The 18,382-nt window shown below is 39.5% G+C and overlaps 1 protein-coding gene across 1 annotated transcript in view; it reads right to left on the bottom strand.

Moving 5' to 3' along the window:
- The window catches only part of slc2a8 (solute carrier family 2 member 8), a 30,547-nt gene extending 15,567 nt beyond the window's left edge, over positions 1 to 14,980 (bottom strand). The window contains exons 1-7 of the mRNA XM_036527320.1: positions 14,577 to 14,980; positions 11,916 to 12,078; positions 11,630 to 11,836; positions 11,037 to 11,136; positions 10,281 to 10,492; positions 6,312 to 6,461; positions 5,933 to 6,041 (exon numbers count right to left, since the gene is read on the bottom strand). Coding sequence (XP_036383213.1) covers positions 5,933 to 6,041; positions 6,312 to 6,461; positions 10,281 to 10,492; positions 11,037 to 11,136; positions 11,630 to 11,836; positions 11,916 to 12,078; positions 14,577 to 14,716 — 1,081 coding nt within the window. The 5' untranslated portion in view covers positions 14,717 to 14,980. The remainder of the gene's footprint in view (positions 1 to 5,932; positions 6,042 to 6,311; positions 6,462 to 10,280; positions 10,493 to 11,036; positions 11,137 to 11,629; positions 11,837 to 11,915; positions 12,079 to 14,576) is intronic.
- Positions 14,981 to 18,382: the final 3,402 nt, after the last annotated feature.

Genomic DNA, 18,382 nt, shown 5'->3' with positions numbered 1-18,382 from the left:
GAAAAGAAAGCCCAATATAGAGGTACTGTATGTCATCTTATGTTAACATTAAAATGCCGTTTTGTGTGTTGACTTTTCATTTGTAGCAGCTAGCTAGCTAAGTAGCAATAAAGCTAATGCTAGATAATGATGCTACGATAGCTGCTAGACTCAGATACAGACTGAAGGATATGAATCTGAATGGCAAGCCAGTAGCTAGCTACCTGGATAACTGCTCCTTCCCAGAACGTAAGGCATTGTGCTGAAATTTCTCAGACCAATATCAGTGATAATGGCTAACGCTATATCCATAAAAACATGCATTTCAGTTGTTTTTCCTACTCTGCAGCTCCATGTTTTTGCTTGTAATAGGCTAATATCTACTCTATAACTGTCCAGGTGCACTCAGGAAATATTTGCAGAAGCCTCTAGCTACTGGACAAGGGACATCTGATCTCCCATTTACACCACTCTCTGAAGCATGTTAAGTTCACCCGATTATTTGTGGTCTCTGTGCAGTTGATAATGCTATGTTGTCATTATTATTAGGGGTCCAGCAGCTTCCCTATTGTGTTTGTTCTTTTTTTTTTAGTGATCCAAGCCTATTGTGGAACCCTATTGTGTTTATTCCGACTTTTATTATTATTTTTTCTGCCCTAAAAGTGTTTTCACAGCAAAAACTACAGATGCTTGAGCTACCAATTTTGGTAGATAGGTTCCTATGGTCACCCACTACTCAGGTAAAAAAAATTACCCCGATGGTGGCACTATAGAGAGCAACAACGCGTTTTGGGCTATAACTCTTGAACCGTTTGGGGTAGAATCAAAATTCTTTTTTCCCTGGCTTCAGCTAAATGTCTTGTGCTTCATCAAAGTTAAGGATCCTAACTGGGAATTTATGAAACCTCCACATCAGCCATTTTGTGTTTCATCTATCTTTGATTGGCACAATGCGGTTTTATGTATTATGTCTTTGGACCATTGTCTTTAGGAGTTGTTAAAGGACAGCTGCCAGGTTGAACAATATGGCCGCAGTGTACCCACAAATTCACCCATGAAGGCACCATAAAGGAAGAGTGGCCATATCTCTGCAATGCTTTTGTTCATTGGCATAAAACTGGGTACACATGCTTACCATGAGGCCTGGGTGGAACACACCAAATTTAGTGAAATTTGGCCACTTTGGGGACCAGAATGATGCGCCAAATTGGATTTTCCACCATTTTTAATTTTTTGTAAAACCTACTAGTCCTAGTCCTAGATCGTTGATCCTATCACCACGAAATTTAGTACATATCATCTACAGAGGGTCCTGACTAAGTATTTTATTAGTAGTGAGGGAACCTTGACGCTTTTTTCAATATTACAGTCGAAAGAGGATAGTTAAGGATGAAATAAGAGGTATAAAAATAAGCATGGAGTTATGGTTTATGATAACAAAGCTATTGCTAATACACTAAACAGTTACTTTGTGGAGAGTTTCACTAGTGAAGTATTTTCGCGTATGCCTTCAGGTGCAGTCAGTTCTCAGAGACTTATGGAAGAAATTGATTTAAATGATGCAGAAGTACTAGATAAACTTCAAAAACTTAAAACAAATAAGGCAGCAGGCCCTGATGGAATACTGTATATCCAGACTTGATGCAGTTTTGAATTCTCTTTAATTGTAATGGTGAGCTTAGTTGGGCTGAATGGCCTGTTCTCGTCATATGTTCTTATGTTCTTATGATAAAGTTTAATTTATAAATTAGGCACAATAATAGATTAATAACAATAACTAATAATAAAACAGAAAAATTATAACAATATATAGGGTTACTTGAACACAAGCACTGCGATACCGCGACACTTGATCTGAAAACTGAGACGGCTACTAAGTGACTAACGGGTGGGTATCGTATACAGCGTGGTCACGCTGGACAAAGGGATGATTCACATCCTGGGTGGGACGGCGCAAGATTTCATCACGCTACTCAGAATGGTGCACAATTTAAAACTTATGAATTGTTTATTTCTGGACTTTTCCGTTTATTATTTTTGGACCGCAGTTGACCACGGGTAACTGAAACCGCAGATAAGGGGGGACAATTTATATCTAGCTTAGGCTATAAGCTAGGCTTAATCCTTTTTTTCATGAAGGAGAAAAGGTGTGTAGCCTACCTTGCATTCATATTGCGTCTCATTGCCCTTCTGTGTTCTGCATTTAACAATAAACAAATATTGTTTGTGCCTCATTGAAGGTTGTGTTTCTTCTTCAGAGCAGGATCTAGGTAAGACTTTGATTGTTAATTTGCTTAGAGTTGCCGTATGTACTGTTTATTCTGTTAACTTAGGGTGACCATACGTCCTCTTTTTCCCGGACATGTCCTCGCTTAGAGACGCATGTCCGGGAAAAAGAGGACGTATGGTCACCCTAGTTAACTCGGCAACCTCGCAGTCGTAACCTGTCTATCCTTATTCATCCATCTCGTTCTATTGATATTGCTGTTGTCGTTTCTGGTGGTCTCTGGAACTGCCAGTCGGCAGTACAGAAGGCCGACTTCATCTCTGCTCAGGCTTCCATGCTGTCCTGTCAATTCCTAGGCCTCATTGAGACGTGGATCACACCGGAGAACACTGCCACCCCCGCTGCCCTCTCCTCTGCCTTTACCTTCTCCCATTCCCCCAGACCCTCGGGAAGGGGTGGAGGAACTGGTTTCTTGATCTCCCCCTCATGGAGTTTCCGTGTCACCTCCCTCCCTTCCATCTCCCCCACTTCTTTTGAATTTCACGCTGTTACTGTTTCTTCCCCTTGTAAACTGCACATGACTGTTCTCTATCATCCAGCAGGCCCTCTGCAGTCATCCCTAAAGGCTTTTCACACTGCATATTCTTAGCCCAGGGCTATCCTAAGCCCTGGACTAAGAGCTGACCCTGGGATAACTTAGTCCCTTTTCACACACATATTGTTAACCCAGGGTTATCCTAAGCCCAGGGCTATATGATTCACACTGCACTTCTACTAGACCTGGGTTAAATGTCCATTGGAAAATGCAACTAATGTTTACATTCTAGAATGACGCACAACTACGCTTTAACAGCAAGCAGCAACATTAAAATGTTGCCGTTAGCAGGACATTATGTGAGAGCGGTGTTGAAACCGCTTTGAAACATTCTATGAGCTTTTGTTTGAGTTGCTCTGGCGTCCTTTTGAAACCTGCCCCAGCTGGCTTCGCTGATGGAAAACCTTTCTGTTGCGGCATGTTCCATTTAGTTTGTCTTGAATGGACTTTTCCAACCACAAACTCAGGAACAATGTCATTTCCGCTTGCGACCAATTTGATCTTTAAAAGTCTTTTCCGGGCATATTATTGTTGTTTTAAGTAGTGGTTACATAAACATAAAGCAAGCATACTGTAATAACGTGACAAAGTAGTCTATAATTAACTTTCTCCCTATCTCCTCCAGAATAACCTCCTGGATCCGAACCAGTCGGGATTCAAAGCCGGCCACTCCACTGAGACTGCCCTCCTCACATTCACTTAAGCACTTCACTTGGCCAGAGCGAAGTCACTCAGCTCTGTCCTCATATTACTTGACCTCTCCACAGCATTCGACACTGTGAACCACCAGATTCTTCTCTCGTCCTCCTTTCACTCCTTTCGACTCTCAGGTCCAGCCACGCATTGCAGCCTGCCTAGCCAACATTGCCTCCTGGATGTCCGCTAACCATCTTAAGGTCAATCTAGAGAAGACTGAGATTCTCTTTTTTCCAGCTAAGAACTCCCCAATGATCAATGCTCTGATCACCATTGAGGGTTCTGTGCTGACCCCCTCCAGGTAAGCCAAAAACCTGGGCATGACCCTGGACGACCCGTTAACCCTAACCGCCACATCGCGGCGATCACCCAGTCCTGCAGATTCCCACTCTACAACTTCAGGAGGATCCGCCCTTTTCTTACCCAACAAGCAACCCAGCTCCGAGTTCAAGCACTAGTCATCTTCCGCCTTGACTACTGTAACAGCTTACTGGCTGGTTTACCAGCCTGCTCTATCAGGCCAATTCAGCTGGTTCAGAATGCTGCTGCACGCCTGGTGTTCACGCTCCCAAAACATTCTCATGTCACTCCGCTACTCACTGCACTTCACTGGCTTCCGGTAACAGCCCGCATCAAGTTTAAGACACTGGTACTGGCTTACCAGGCCACAAGAGGCTCTGCCCCGTCCTACCTTCAGACTCTGATCACTCCATACACTCCAACTAGATCTCTCCGCTCAACCTCCTCTGGTCAGCTGGTGGTCCCCTCACTTCGGGAACCTGGTAGCCGTTCCACTCGGCCACGTCTTTTTTCTGCCCTCGTTCTGCATTGATGGAATGATCTTCCTCACCCAATCAGAACTGCGGAATCACTCGCAATCTTCCACAGGAGCCTGAAAACCCACCTTTTCAGAATCCACCTGTCCCCTATTGTGCAACCTTTCTGTTAGGTTTCTATAAAAAAAAAAAAACCTTATGTACTAATCCCGTCTCTATGTTGCATATTTTGTTTAGAGATTTCTGTTTTATTGTTGCAGAATATACAGGAGCATGGTACTGTAAATAATTAATCTGCATTCCTACTGTGATCTTTTGCCTATGAGGAAGTCAGCTAAACCTGTTTGATGCACTAATTGTAAGTCGCTTTGGTTTAAAAGTGTCTGCAAAATACCAAATTGTAAATTGTATTTGTTTTAAAACTGTGTCATCTTTGTCATTTAAAAAGCAACAATATGCCTAATAATAGCCTAACAATAAAGCTTATTTACTGTATATAGCACTAAAATCAGGATAAATGAAGTTAAAATTAAATTTAAAATTAAAAAAAGGCGATAATACCGCATATTGCCCTGTTGAGCCACCCTAAATCACCGCAAGGGAAATTCACTGCGACAGCCCTAGTAGGGGTTTGATTGCATAGGCAGGAAGGCAAGCAAAGAGGGAGTTACAGTAGTCCAAGTGTGAGAGGATCAGAGCCTGAACTAGGAGCTGCATGAAAACCAAGTGAAGTAGAGGCAGGTCCTTCGGATATTGTACAGAAAGAATCTGTACACAAAGCTCACTGCTGCAACCTACTAGTCAGTAGTAGTTGAGCAGTGATAACACCTTGATTCCACAATGTCACTTTCATTGATAAGCTTGTCTTTGTGTACAGCTACAAGGACCGGTACTTCACCAGTACGAACACTTTACAAGAGGCCACATCAGCTCTTATTCAAGAGGTAGAAAAAGTAGAGGAGGGGGCTGTTCATGCCACAGATGAGCCACTGGAGAATAAAAAAATATGCACAGTGGCAGAGAACACCAAGGAGGAGACATACAAAGACCACAGCCTCTGTACAATTTTTAGTGAAGTACTCAGTATCAGTATCAGCTTTCAAAAAATGGTATGGATGCACCTCTAGTTAAAATCAATTAAATCAAGTAACCATTAACTGTGAGACTTCCGTAAGATTGTGCACACTGTTTTAATCCCCTTCTTGTTTTTTTTTTTTTACGTTTTTCTTTTTACATGATGTACTGTGCCCTGTGTAATATTATCAGTATATACTGTATATGACCTGCTGTAAACTTGCTTGTGGTTCTATCACCTGTCCAGGGACTACAGATGAAATTTAGCTCATAGCTAACTCTGAGAACTGAGTTAAGTCCATTGTCCCTGTTAAATAAATGGACACATCAAATCTGTACCTCATGATTACCAAAAATAGACAACAACTAGTAATTAGTATTAATTATTTACAATGACATTGATATACTTGTGTTTTAATCGTAAAAGATGGGTCTGTGTTGTAATGGGTTCTGCATGATAGTATGTCACAGTAGGCATTACACATGCTTACATACTACCTGCATACTACTGTATTCCAGTATTTAGTAAAAAATAGTAATGATGCCTGAGAGCATGCTCAGTGTTACTCAAGCGGGCACATGCACCTGATAGGATGAGGAGAACCTTCCGTCCTGCTCGATCCATGACCATGGCTGCTATAGCTGTGAAGACCACCTGAATAACTGCTACAATCACTGTGGCAACATCGCTGTTCTGAGAAACAAAAATCACAACCTACCATCAGCCTGTCATTAGACATGTTTCTTCACTTTACACATTGCAGGTGTGGTTTGGTCTAGCAAACAATGGATCAGACACTAATGGATTACTACTTGTAATTAAAACAGAAAGGAAAAACTCCTGCAAATGTGTAAAAAAAAAAAGAAAAAAAGATAAGTGTAATCTTTGACACTCAATATCAACAAAGGAGTAGCGGGATTTTAGGATTCCTTAAATTTTGATTTTCATTATAGTATATCCAACCTTAAAATGGGCATCCTCAAAGATGGACTCAGCATAGAACATTATTGCATTGATGCCTGTAAATTGCTGGTAAAGCATCATCAACACACCCACTGCCAGGGGCCTATAGACCCCTGGGTCCCGAAGATCAGACAGCTGCAGGTGGTCTCCCTGGCAAAACACAAATAAAAAACCTCTCACATTCATGAACTCATCCCTGATCCATCTATCACATTGACCCAGTTGTTCAGAAGAAATCTGATCGGATTGGATCAAATCTTGCAAATGGGTTGTTCAAAAGAAAAAAAGGATTCTGAAATTGGATTAGATCATGTAATCCAGTCTTGGTTTTGATCTGGCTCAAACCTTCAGTATGTGTTGTTCAAAACGTTTTAGTAGGATTGGGATACCTTTGATCCAAAAAAATCAGGATTATCCTGATCCCAGCAGAAAGGTGGATTTCAGGAACACAATGTAATAAAACTTTAAAATTGGTCAAATAATACAACATTTGTATCATGTAGTAGGCTATATATACATTTATTTACATTTTGCACCTGATTTGTTTAACCATTACAGTGATAAAGTAGATAAAGTAGACACTAGGCTACCTATTAAGCCTTTCAGTACAGTAAAGTTTAAAAAAAGAAGGATTTTGTCCCCATAAAATAATCCCCCAAACAATATCAAACAAAAATAATATATTTAATTTTAACTGTCATTTATCACTGTATATTATTTACAATGACACAATCATCAGAGATGAACCAGTCAAAAGTAGTTACTAACTATTACATCCCTTATTGCACATCCAGTCAGTCCCTCATTCTGAGAGAACGCTGGAGGTTGATCTGGGTCTTCAACAGGCTCAGGTGCATCATAAATATCATCACAGAGAGGGACATTGCGCCTGGTAGCGATGTTGTGCAGGACAATACAGGCAAGTATTATGTTACATGCTTCCTGTGCTGTTTTCTGTCTCTTCAAATAAAAACACTTAAAGTGACCCCACGCTGGCTATTCTACCTGTTGTTCTTTACATAGTTAGTATCCTACATTGTGATATGTAGTCCCATTTAGAGCACTGGTAATCCGGATTTGGTAATCTTGAAAAATCTGTATCTGGATCAGGGTGATCCAATCCAATGTTGCTTTGAAAAACCGGCACAAAAGTAAAATGGATTACCTGATCCTGGATAGCAAAACATGGGATTTTCAAATCTGGATCAGAATGAACCTTTACCTTTTTGAACAACTGGGCCATTGTGATTCAACATTAGAGTTGTGCTATTTGGAAAATACAAGTATCGTTACTACTTTGGACAATTTCTAACAACAACTCATGCTACTATCAAAGTTAATCAAAAACATTTGATTAGTCATTTATAATTCCATTTAAATTGAGAACTTCTGCCAATCAATACATGAACAGTGTGATTAGAGCCTTGCAGTATCTCAGCCTTGTCAAGTCGTTGCCATCTACATATTAAATTTTAATTTTTCCGTACATATAAACCTAATTTCAACAGAAGACTACTGTGTCAGCTGCTTTGTGTTGGTAGCTCTGATGTTAAATTGTGGCATCTCTAACTCAACACAGCTATCAGCAGTTGCAGGCTAACTAGTTTTTGTGCAAAATCATGTGCAAAACCACAGCAATGTCCTCATAATTACCGTTACTAACTTAACACATACAAGTAGCTTTTTTTCCCAGTTTCAAATTGGAAAATATTGACTAGAGCCACAGCTAACCAGCTAATGCTACTCATTACCTACCTAGCTACCTAACTGTCAGTTTATGTCTCCGAGATTCTTAGATTAAAAAATTCAAGACACAAGACATTTGCGTAACTGAACATCTATCAGTCAGTTTAAGACCACAAATGAGTTAATGCTAGCTGGTGCTAATAAATGCTAATAAACTGACTAATGTTACACATTTAACTTCAACATTAGACAGTTAATAATGTTAGTCCTTTCCTAGCCGTAGTAAGTATTAAATACCACTACGTACACATATTATTTACTAAATGAAAATTATGAAACAATAAATATAAATGTGATCAATCAGATTACAAAAATACTTTTAAATTTTGTGAGAGCCTCACTGGCTAGCAAGATTGCATTTTGTTTGAAGGAAGCATTGTTGTGTCCTTGAATCGTCCCAAGAAGTAGGTAACTAGGGAGACACCATTTCAAAGCACCTCCATAATTAGACAACAATTAAAATCATGCTGCCTTCTGAGGGAGCTCACATCAAAAATTGATAAGCCCAGCATGTATCTGCAATACTATAATTTTTAAAAGCATACTCAATCAATATTAGTCATGGAACAGGTAATTCTGCATATCACCAGTCAAGCTAACTAGCCAGTCAATAATTAAGATGGTTTTTTAATCCCGGTGGGCCTTTTCAAGCTAATTTATTATGCTTATTATTTCAACATTTTCCCCCTTATTATTATTCCAACCAATTTCTCTAAATAACTCCTCCTACAGCTTTTCAGCTACATTTACAAAACTTAGTCACTATCTTCAGCAAGTTACAGATGACATTGTTTATGCTTCTGGTGTCAATATGTACAATATTTTTGAGATATTTATGATTTTACAATAATTCACATTGACTAACATGGATCTGAACATTCCAGAATCTGAACATTCCAACACATGGTGTAATGCCGCAACGGGCTTGCTACACAAATCGTGGCTGTGTCTCAAACCACACACTAGCATACTATGCAATATGCTTATAAAGTATGGTTCCTCATCTAGTACGCTGACACATGATAGAAAGGACAGTGTTGTATGTTTGAAAGTACCCACACATCATATGACAATCACCAAAAAACTGCACACTACCCAGGACATGTTTCACATTTTCTATCCCAGAATTCATAAGCTCTGCACCTTTTATTTTGCTTATGCAGAGTGAAAGAACAAAAAAATGGCAGAGAATTTGAATGGTTGTGCATAGTCAGTATACATACAGCTAGACAGTGAACAACCATTTTAATTTAAAAAATATCGCATTTGTTATTGGTATTCCGCAAACATTGAAGCATACTGTGAACTTGTGTGCATACTGAGTGCACTAAAACATTTAATGTACAGCATGTGCCATGCAGCCTATTAGTATGCAACCTGCAAGAATTCCACTTGGGACACAGCCTGTCTATCAAGCAAAGCTTAACAAAAAACTCTGAATATTCTAAAACATACAGTGACATCACAATGGGCCTGCCACAATGGCCACAGATAGTCTTTCAAGCAAAGCTTACAAATACTAGCTACTACCATGCTAGTTTTTGAAGCCAACTTAAAGTTTGTCCTCAAACTTTCCTTTCTATTTATTTTTATTCTTTTTCCTGTGCTTACTACATCTGATTTTCTGTATGTAACTCCTCCTACAGCCTTTCAGCTGCACTTACAGAACTTGGCCAGTGCATTTAGCTAGTATGGGATTGTGTTTCTGGTGCTTTTTTCTGTCAATACCTAACACATTTTTGAGATATATACAATTTTACACAGAAAAACTTTCCATTAACTAATGTGCAGGGAATTTCCAGAATTTGAACATTCTAATGCATTCAGCTGATGTCATGATGGGTGTGCAACAGTGGCCACAGATACAGATGGTATCTACAGCAAAGCCTGTAGCTACTAGCCATTACCATTGTTTTCCCCACACAATTTAAGGTTTGACCTCAAACTTTCCTTTCTAGTTTTTACATCTATTCAGCTATTGAGCTGAATGACTATACTACTAAAAATAGCCTGAATGAACAGCCACAACAGCTCCTTTTTTAATGTCAGTAACCAAAACAATTGTGCCATTGATATTCTCTCTTCTCCGAACATGGCAAGAAAATAATTAGAAATTGTTCAGGAAAAACTAGAAATACCACTTATACTTGGTTGAAATTTAAAAATGTTTGACATACCTCCCTTCAGGTATGGCTTTCCACTGTAACTATAACAGCATCTCACCTGCTCCAGAGAGACCCCCTCAATCTGATCACACTCCCACTCAACTGGAGCATCTGGGCCCCGCAGGAAGCGTAATGCCTCCTCTGCCTCCCGTCTTTTGCCCCGTGACAGTAGGAATCGTGGTGTCTCCGGCATGAAGCACATTAAAACCAGCATGAGCGTCGGTGGCACTGAGCAGGTCACAGCCAACCAACGCCAATCCAGAACCAGACCTGGAGCCAAACAGAGGATGGGGCACAAGGGGTGGGAAGATGGCAAGACAGACAAATGGAGTATACATGCCACTTAACAACTTTCCCTGACAATGACATTCCTGAACTATCACGGCCATTCCAGGGGAAAAAAAAAAAACTTTAGAAGTGATCACGGCTAGTCTGTCTTAATACAGACCTCACTGTTGAGCACAGTAAATTTAATTACATGTGTAGCCTTTCTCTTAACAAGATTAAGTATAGCAAGCAGTGTTCTTGAGAGGATGCTTTGTACACATAGAAAGAGCTCAGTGAGGACATGAGTCAGTGTCATGCTCTACAACAACATCCCAAGGTTGTCCACATATCGCACATTAAATATATATATACATTCTGAGCTTTTCACTTACATACATTAAGAGACATGTAAGGCAGAAACACCCAGACATCACCCAAAAACATACCTATATGCAGTGACAATCAGTGGGGGTGGGCAATCCTTTACACAACTACAGATTAGAGATATGAGGAAATTTCAGAATTTCATATCATCCTGAATTCTTACCTGCTGCGTATGCCCCCATTATTCCTGACACCACCATGAGCTGCACACAAGTGCCCATTGTACCCCGCACACGGGCATGGGATATTTCTGAAATGTAGAGCTAGAGCAAGGTAGAGAAGTGTCACATGCAATGAAGATGCAAAAAAGATTAGCCCTAAAAAAACTACACCTGGCATATCTGGACTCTGTACTCCATTTCTGAGCTGTCCAAAGGCTTGGAAAATATAGATATGTAGGTGGCAGTGTAGCATAGTGTAAGGAGCAGGACTCTTAACCAAAAGGTTTCCGGTTCGATTCCCCACTGGTGTACTGCTGTTCTACCCTTCGGCAAGGGCCTCAATAAATATCCAGTTGTATAAATGGATAATACGTAAAATTGTAACTTATGTAAGTTGCTCTGTTTAAGAGTGTCTCCTAAATGGCAAGCTATACGAGAAGCAACATGGCAATATAATTAAATTTGTCAAAAGACATTCATGATCTGGAACAAAACTCTAATTTAATTAATTTCACAATAACTTCATTTAACTCTATTCTCTTTCTTGAGTCTCTACAGGGTATGTTTACAACATATTTATGAAAAATGTACATACAGGCACCACAAGTGATGTCATTCCACTGGCCAAGCCAGTGAGGACCCGTCCAACGTACAGCATCCACACATTTTGGGCAGCAATGATGATGGTAAAACCGAAGATGAAGGGCATGGAGCAGAACATCAGACACAGCTTCCGTCCAACTTTCTCCACTATCCAGCCACCCACCACGCCCCCAAGTGCTGCACCTAATGTTACCACAGACTACAAAACAGACATACAGCAGGGTTAATCACCATACTTAATCCCAGACACTACTGTGACTATTAGGGGGAAGACATACCCCAAACCATGAGGCCTCTTCCGTGTCCAGCTGCAGCCGCGGATTGCTCATCTTACACAGCTCTGGGATGGCTGGGGAACTGTATCCAAGGACAAATCCAAAACTCAGAGGACCTAGAACTGCTGAGAAGGTGGCCAAATACAGTTTCTGGTTCCTGACCTTCCTGATGAAAAGGAGAAGAGAGACACAAAGATGTAATGTCACAAGTCATATTCTTATCACAAAAAGACCATCAGCTTGAAAAAATATATTTTCCTTCATTTTACTTTTTTGGAGAACGTCACAACCTGGAGTTGTGCAAAGTTGTGCAACAATATTGGGATGTGAGATATGATATTATGAAATCACACCCTTTGATCATTTTATAACACTAAAAGTAAGGCCATGGGGGTTACTTTGGGGTCTTCACTTTATCTGACCACAAAGAGTTCCAAACAATTTTAAAAAGACACACAATAAATGGCCAAACATAGATATTTTTTACCAACATAGTTTCATATCATCACCTTCTGCTTCTTCATTATTCTTCTGCTGCAGTACATCACTACAAATCATTCTGTACCCCAAATAATACTTCTTACTAGGTCTTTCGCAGTCATTTGGGCTGAGTTAAGTTAGTTTTTGCCCTTACTACTTTAAGCACACTGTTGTTATGTCTTCATTTTTTGATGTCACCACCAGAGAATGTATTGTCCTCTCAAGCGCTGTACAGGGTCCAGCCATTGACGGTTGCTGGACTGGAAATGCTTCAGTATAACCGACATTCTACTGTCACTCGACTTTGAATTTGGATGCAGAAGCTCAAATAGATGCATACCTTTGTAGACCTACAAAGGAAATGTGACGGCATCATTGAGATCAGTTTGAACTATAATGTTGATCCACAATCTAGCCAGTTAGCTAGCCAGTAGTAGCTAGCTAAGCTAACTACTACTTACCATGGCAGCTCAGTAGGCTGGCTACTGCTGCTCAGGCATTTCTTTTATTAAGACAATCTTTGTAATGTCATAGGCATATATGCAGGGGTATGAAATGACAGAGTTGTCAAGTTTGTCCAAAGGATTACTATGGCAGCTCAACAAAGAGGTCAAAGTTCAATGTAATTGTGTAGCCTTTTACAGTTTACAGTAGCTGTAGTAGAGGGAAAGGGTAGCAAGAAGTCAATGTGACAAAAGCAGAGAGAGCATTTTGCCCTTAACCAAGCCAATGTGCTGTTAAACCATAAAACATAAGATATTCAATGGGGAGGACAGGGCTCTTCCTTCTTCCCGCAATCATGAAGTCCAGAGTATACTAGCCTTGTGTCAAGCTTTGTCTAGAACACCCTAAAAATCTATGTTTTGGCCACAAATCCTGGGAAGCCATTCCATGAAATTATAACAATGTAAGTGAAAAATAAATCCTAATGTCCATGCAAAATTTAGCTTTTAAAAAATTTGCACCTTTGCCCTCTTGTTCTGTGACAGCATTCAAATAAACAGCCTCCATAGTCTACATAATTACACTGGAATCTGTTAATTTAATTATTACAGTGGAAGTCAGTTTTAATAATAGAAATTATGTAATATATACTTCTTATACACACACACACACACTTATATAAGTTTAATGTCTCGCTATATCTATTTTTGAATGCTGAAATAATAAAAATTGGGTAACATTCATTTCAAATTAGTCCTGTATGTGAAGCAATGTTAGCAAATTTGTTAGCTGTATGCTCATGTCATATGAACTTTGAGTGGCATTTTGGCAAATGTGTATGTCAGTTGAGAATGATATGTACTGCATGGTACTGAATGGTATGTATGCTGAAAGTGTTTCTGTCAGAGATATTAAATCAGTGGGCATCCTGTTTTGCAAAAGTAGCCTACATGTATGAATTGTGCTCGTAAGGAACCCAGCCTTTGTGCACACTTCTCGCAATATCTCACAATACAAACTCTCCTGTGGCAAAGGACAAACATTCCATGCCAACAACCATTTTTTTTTATATATATATATAAAAACAGGTCTGTCACAGAAAAGTGGGTAATTCTGAACAATCATATACACGAACTACTCTGGCAGTTGTCTGAATGCTTTTAATTTCTCTAAAAAGACAAGCTCTATTCACACTCTCTTGTAGACCGTTAAGAGCTCCAGCTATCCCCTTCAAGAAACTGAGCACAGTAATAAGGTGGTATCCCTGTAATGTTTGAAGTATATCTCCATCACTGGGTCTAGTCTGTGGTAAAACATACAGTAATACAGCAATTACACAATTTTAATGTATGTGGAGGCTCAGTCCAGTATGTATTTTAATACAATCAAAACAAATAAATGTTAAAAATTTACAATCACTGCATTTCCCACAACACCTGACACATCAATCACCTGACTGTGATCCAGCCAGCTGTCAATCCTGAAAAAATCCTTTCATATTATGTAGATCTCTGTTGGTATATTAACATATGCTTAAATATGGCACGGAGTATACCCTAGTGGTATATAAGTTTTTAAAACGTTGACCACTCCTGGTATCAGGTACAAACGATTATCAAGTATTTGTGCTGATTTGATGACAACATTTATTTGTGGGCTTGTTATGTTGATAGATATCAAGGTAGTATATATATCGTTACTAAAAGATAAATCTGTCAGCCGGCAAATTTTGCCACTCACTCCAGGTATATATCCTGCGCCGACTTCTCTTCTATCCGTCCCCCGTTCTCTGCATTCAGCAACGGCCTTGACTCTTCGGCATGATCCATTCCTCCGTCTTCTATTTCACAACTGTCAATTAAACCACTACGTACCACCATACTACAATGACCTAGCTACAGATAAACAGGTCTTGGTTATTAGCCAGTTAGCTGACTAGATGGAAAGTAGTTAACTAACTAGTTAGCCAACTTCAGTTTTCACAAAACGTTCAAATTGCAGTTTGCGCGATTTGAAATAACGTCACTTACATTAATCAGTAGCTAGCAACCCATAGTTATTTTTCAGTCAAACTTTGGCTAGTTTGCACGCTAAACCTAATATACAGAGCTAGATCTTTTCTGAAGGCATAGTCTGTTGTTCAGCTGCAGTCCGACGCGTTATCGTCAGATGACTCTCTTGCGTTTCCTATTAACGGCGTTAAGGCAGAAACTTCCGGGTTAGGATTTTTTTTGTAATGCCAAAATAAAAGCTCGCATTTAGACGTGAAATATGATACTAAAAGTTTCAAATAATCTTTTTTTTGGATGGACTCATCTATAATATCAACATATTTATCAGTTATGATATACAAGGAGCTATGAAATCTGAGACATTAAGTGGTTTTAGAACATACCACATGTCTTGTAGGGAAACACGAACTAAACAGGGTGTATAGCACTTATTTATGAAGCTGAACAAAAGAACTGGAAGATTTACCTTATGAAATGTTGCTGGGCATTTACTGCAGCCCTGCGTGGGCACTACTGTGCACCTACAGTCCGTGAGACTAAAGGGAAAATACTCTTCATAGGAAGTGTTGCAAGGTTTTTATTATTTTTTTTAATACACGGAGAAAAATGTCCCCATTGCATGTGGCACCTATTCATTATCATAACTGATTTACCTGTTCTAAACGTGTTTATGAGCATCAAGCGTGTCCTCTACATTAATATTAATGACAAAAGCAGACAGCCCCATATTGTTAATTTTGCTGTGATTGTTTACATGATGATGGAGCAGAGGGACAAGTGTAGCTATGCTAGATGCTGTAATAAGTAGTTTTGCATTATGGAAAGCATAAGTATTTTTCAATCAATGAACAACAATAAATTTTGTAATGAGCATATTTATTGAAAAACAGCAGCCTACCTGTTATAATTCTAGTAATTGTTATATGAACATCTGCATAACTTCATAAAATTCATGTTTTAAAGTGAAATACTGCCCCAGATAAGACTATTTTGGTGAACAAACAAAAATAGATTTGTTAATGTTGATCTGTATATTGCACAATGATAATGATTTTGCTTTTTGCACCCATATTTTATCAATGATATTCTGTAAAAGGAGCTTTTACTTTCTACACAAATATATTGCAGTCCAGTTGCTCTGCAGCTTATAGGTGAAATGTCCTTGTTGCTTCTCAGAAGCACTATTTAACTTTGATGCTTGAGACCTCACTCTCTGTTACCAAAGTATAATTCTGTTACCAAGAACTGCAGAAATATATGGTTTTGCACAATTTTCATGAATTCCAATTATCCAATAATCTGAAAATACCCACTCTATAACATTCACCTTTACTACCATAATGTGTTTTCAAAACTTATTGCATTGAATGACTGAAATCCAGATTTGTTGCACTAGCTACTCACATTGCTATTTTCCAGCAGTGCCTCAAATATTGACAAATATCTATCCAAATATTTTTTCCACATTGTCCATATTAAAGACTTTAGAGCTTCTTCCAACAAAATTATGCCTCTATCACTGTTGATTTTGACTGATGTATTACTTTTATACAAATTCCTTTGCTCTGCTTCACATTGTGTACTCCTCACTTATTACACATAGGTGCTGAAAAAAGGGTGCTGAAAGAGATAGACACTTACAATGCAATATTACTTTTTATTGACCATAGATTTCCTCATCACTCCAGTGGTTTTGGAATACTGCAGAGTAAAAAAAAAAAAAAAATTCAAGGACACAGCTGCACCTCATACAGGAAGTTTCAAATGACCCCAGAAAAACTTCCAAAGAACTGCAGGCCTCTCTAGAATCAGCTACAGTCAGTGTTCATGACTCAACAAGAAGAAAGACTTTTCAAAAATGGGCTTCATATAAGAGTAGCAAGGCGGAAACCACTGATCACCAAGAAAAATATCAAAGCTCGTGTCACATTTGCTAAAAAGCACTTGGATGATCCAAGAATTTTGGGATGAAAGTTTATGGACAGATGAGTCAAAAGTGGAGCTGTTTAGGGGGTGCAAGTTTTCCTATATCTGGCATAAAGCGAATACAGCATTCCACTAAGAACGTCGTATCCACAGTGAAACATGATGGCGGCAGTGTGATGGAATGGGGATGTTTTGCTGCTTCAGGACCTGGATGACTTACTTTGAAGTAAGCATAAATTTTGCTGTGCACCAGACAATTCTTAAGGAGGATGTCCAACCATCTGTGCATGAGCTGAAGCTAAAGCATAATTGGGTGATGCAGGAGTACAATGATTCAAAACAGAAGCAAGTCCACATCTGAATGGCTAAAAAGGAGCAAAATTAAAGTTTTGGAGCGGCCTCATCAAAATCCTGACGTGAATCTGATAGAGATGATGTGGCAGGACCTGAAATGCACAGTTCATGCTTGAAGAGCTACGAATCTGTCACAGTCAAAGCAGTTTTGCAAAGAAGAGTGGGCCAAGATTCCTTCACAGGGATGTGCAAGGCTCATATCAAATTATAGGAAGCGTTTAGTTGCAGTTATTGCAGATAAGCATGGTCCAACCAGATATTAGGTTTAAGGAAGCATTTACTTTTTCACAGGGGTGATATGGGTGTGTCTTAACTATTTTTATGGAACAAACAAAATACAGCATTTTGTGTTTACTCAGGTTCCCTTTGTGCAATATTTTATTTGAAAATCAGACCATTCAATGCTCCAAATAGGCAACAGAGAACATCAAGAAGGCAGCAAATACTTTTTCATGCCACTGTATCTGCTCCAGTTCAACTTTGTTATCTTCTGGTATTAGCCGCTATGGAGCAAAGGTATGCTTTTAGGCAGTACATAATTCTGCACTTTATACAGTGCTGTATCTACTGTAAATGAGGTTTCTTTTCTCTTACAAGCACTATTGTCAGGACTCAGGCACGGACTCAGACACGGACCACGAGTGCTCCAATTTACAGGCGTTTATTAGCAGAATCGTCAAACAAGCAGGCAGTACAAAAACAGGCAGGGTCAAAATACCAGGTAGGCAGTCCAAGGGGAAAACAAGGATCAAAAACAGAAACAGGCAGGGTCAAACCTTGAAGGCAGGCAGATCAGGCAATCAGGACAGAAGGGCAGGCAAAAAACAATGTCGAGGAATGGGCAAGGCAAAAGCCAGCAAAAATCCAAACAGGAAAAAACAGGCGGGAACCGAGACAGGCAGAAACACTGAAACGATCTGGCAAACAACACAGAGACAAGCAGGGTAGATATAGGGCTGGGCTGATTAGGTGATGGGATGCAGGTGTGCAGGCAGGCAGGTGGAGACAATCAGGTGGGCGGAGACAAGGCGGAGAGCGGGGCAGGGCTAGAACACAAGGAAAACAAAAGCACATGGACAGGGAAAAAAAATAAAAACACAACAGCTAGGGGGCGGGAGCCCTGACAACTATACATTGTATTCTTTAGTCTATATACTGAATGTAGTATTTTAATAGTATAAACAATGAAAGTTCTTTTGGTATCCAGTCTTCAGAGCGATAGTGTATTCCATACTGCATAACTTTAAGATATGG

Source organism: Megalops cyprinoides, chromosome 4 (genome assembly GCF_013368585.1).
Source record: "Megalops cyprinoides isolate fMegCyp1 chromosome 4, fMegCyp1.pri, whole genome shotgun sequence".
NCBI classification, from domain to species: Eukaryota; Metazoa; Chordata; class Actinopteri; order Elopiformes; family Megalopidae; genus Megalops; species Megalops cyprinoides.
The sequence above is the reverse complement of the archived record's forward strand: the minus strand, read 5'-3'. Positions and strand labels throughout refer to the sequence as shown.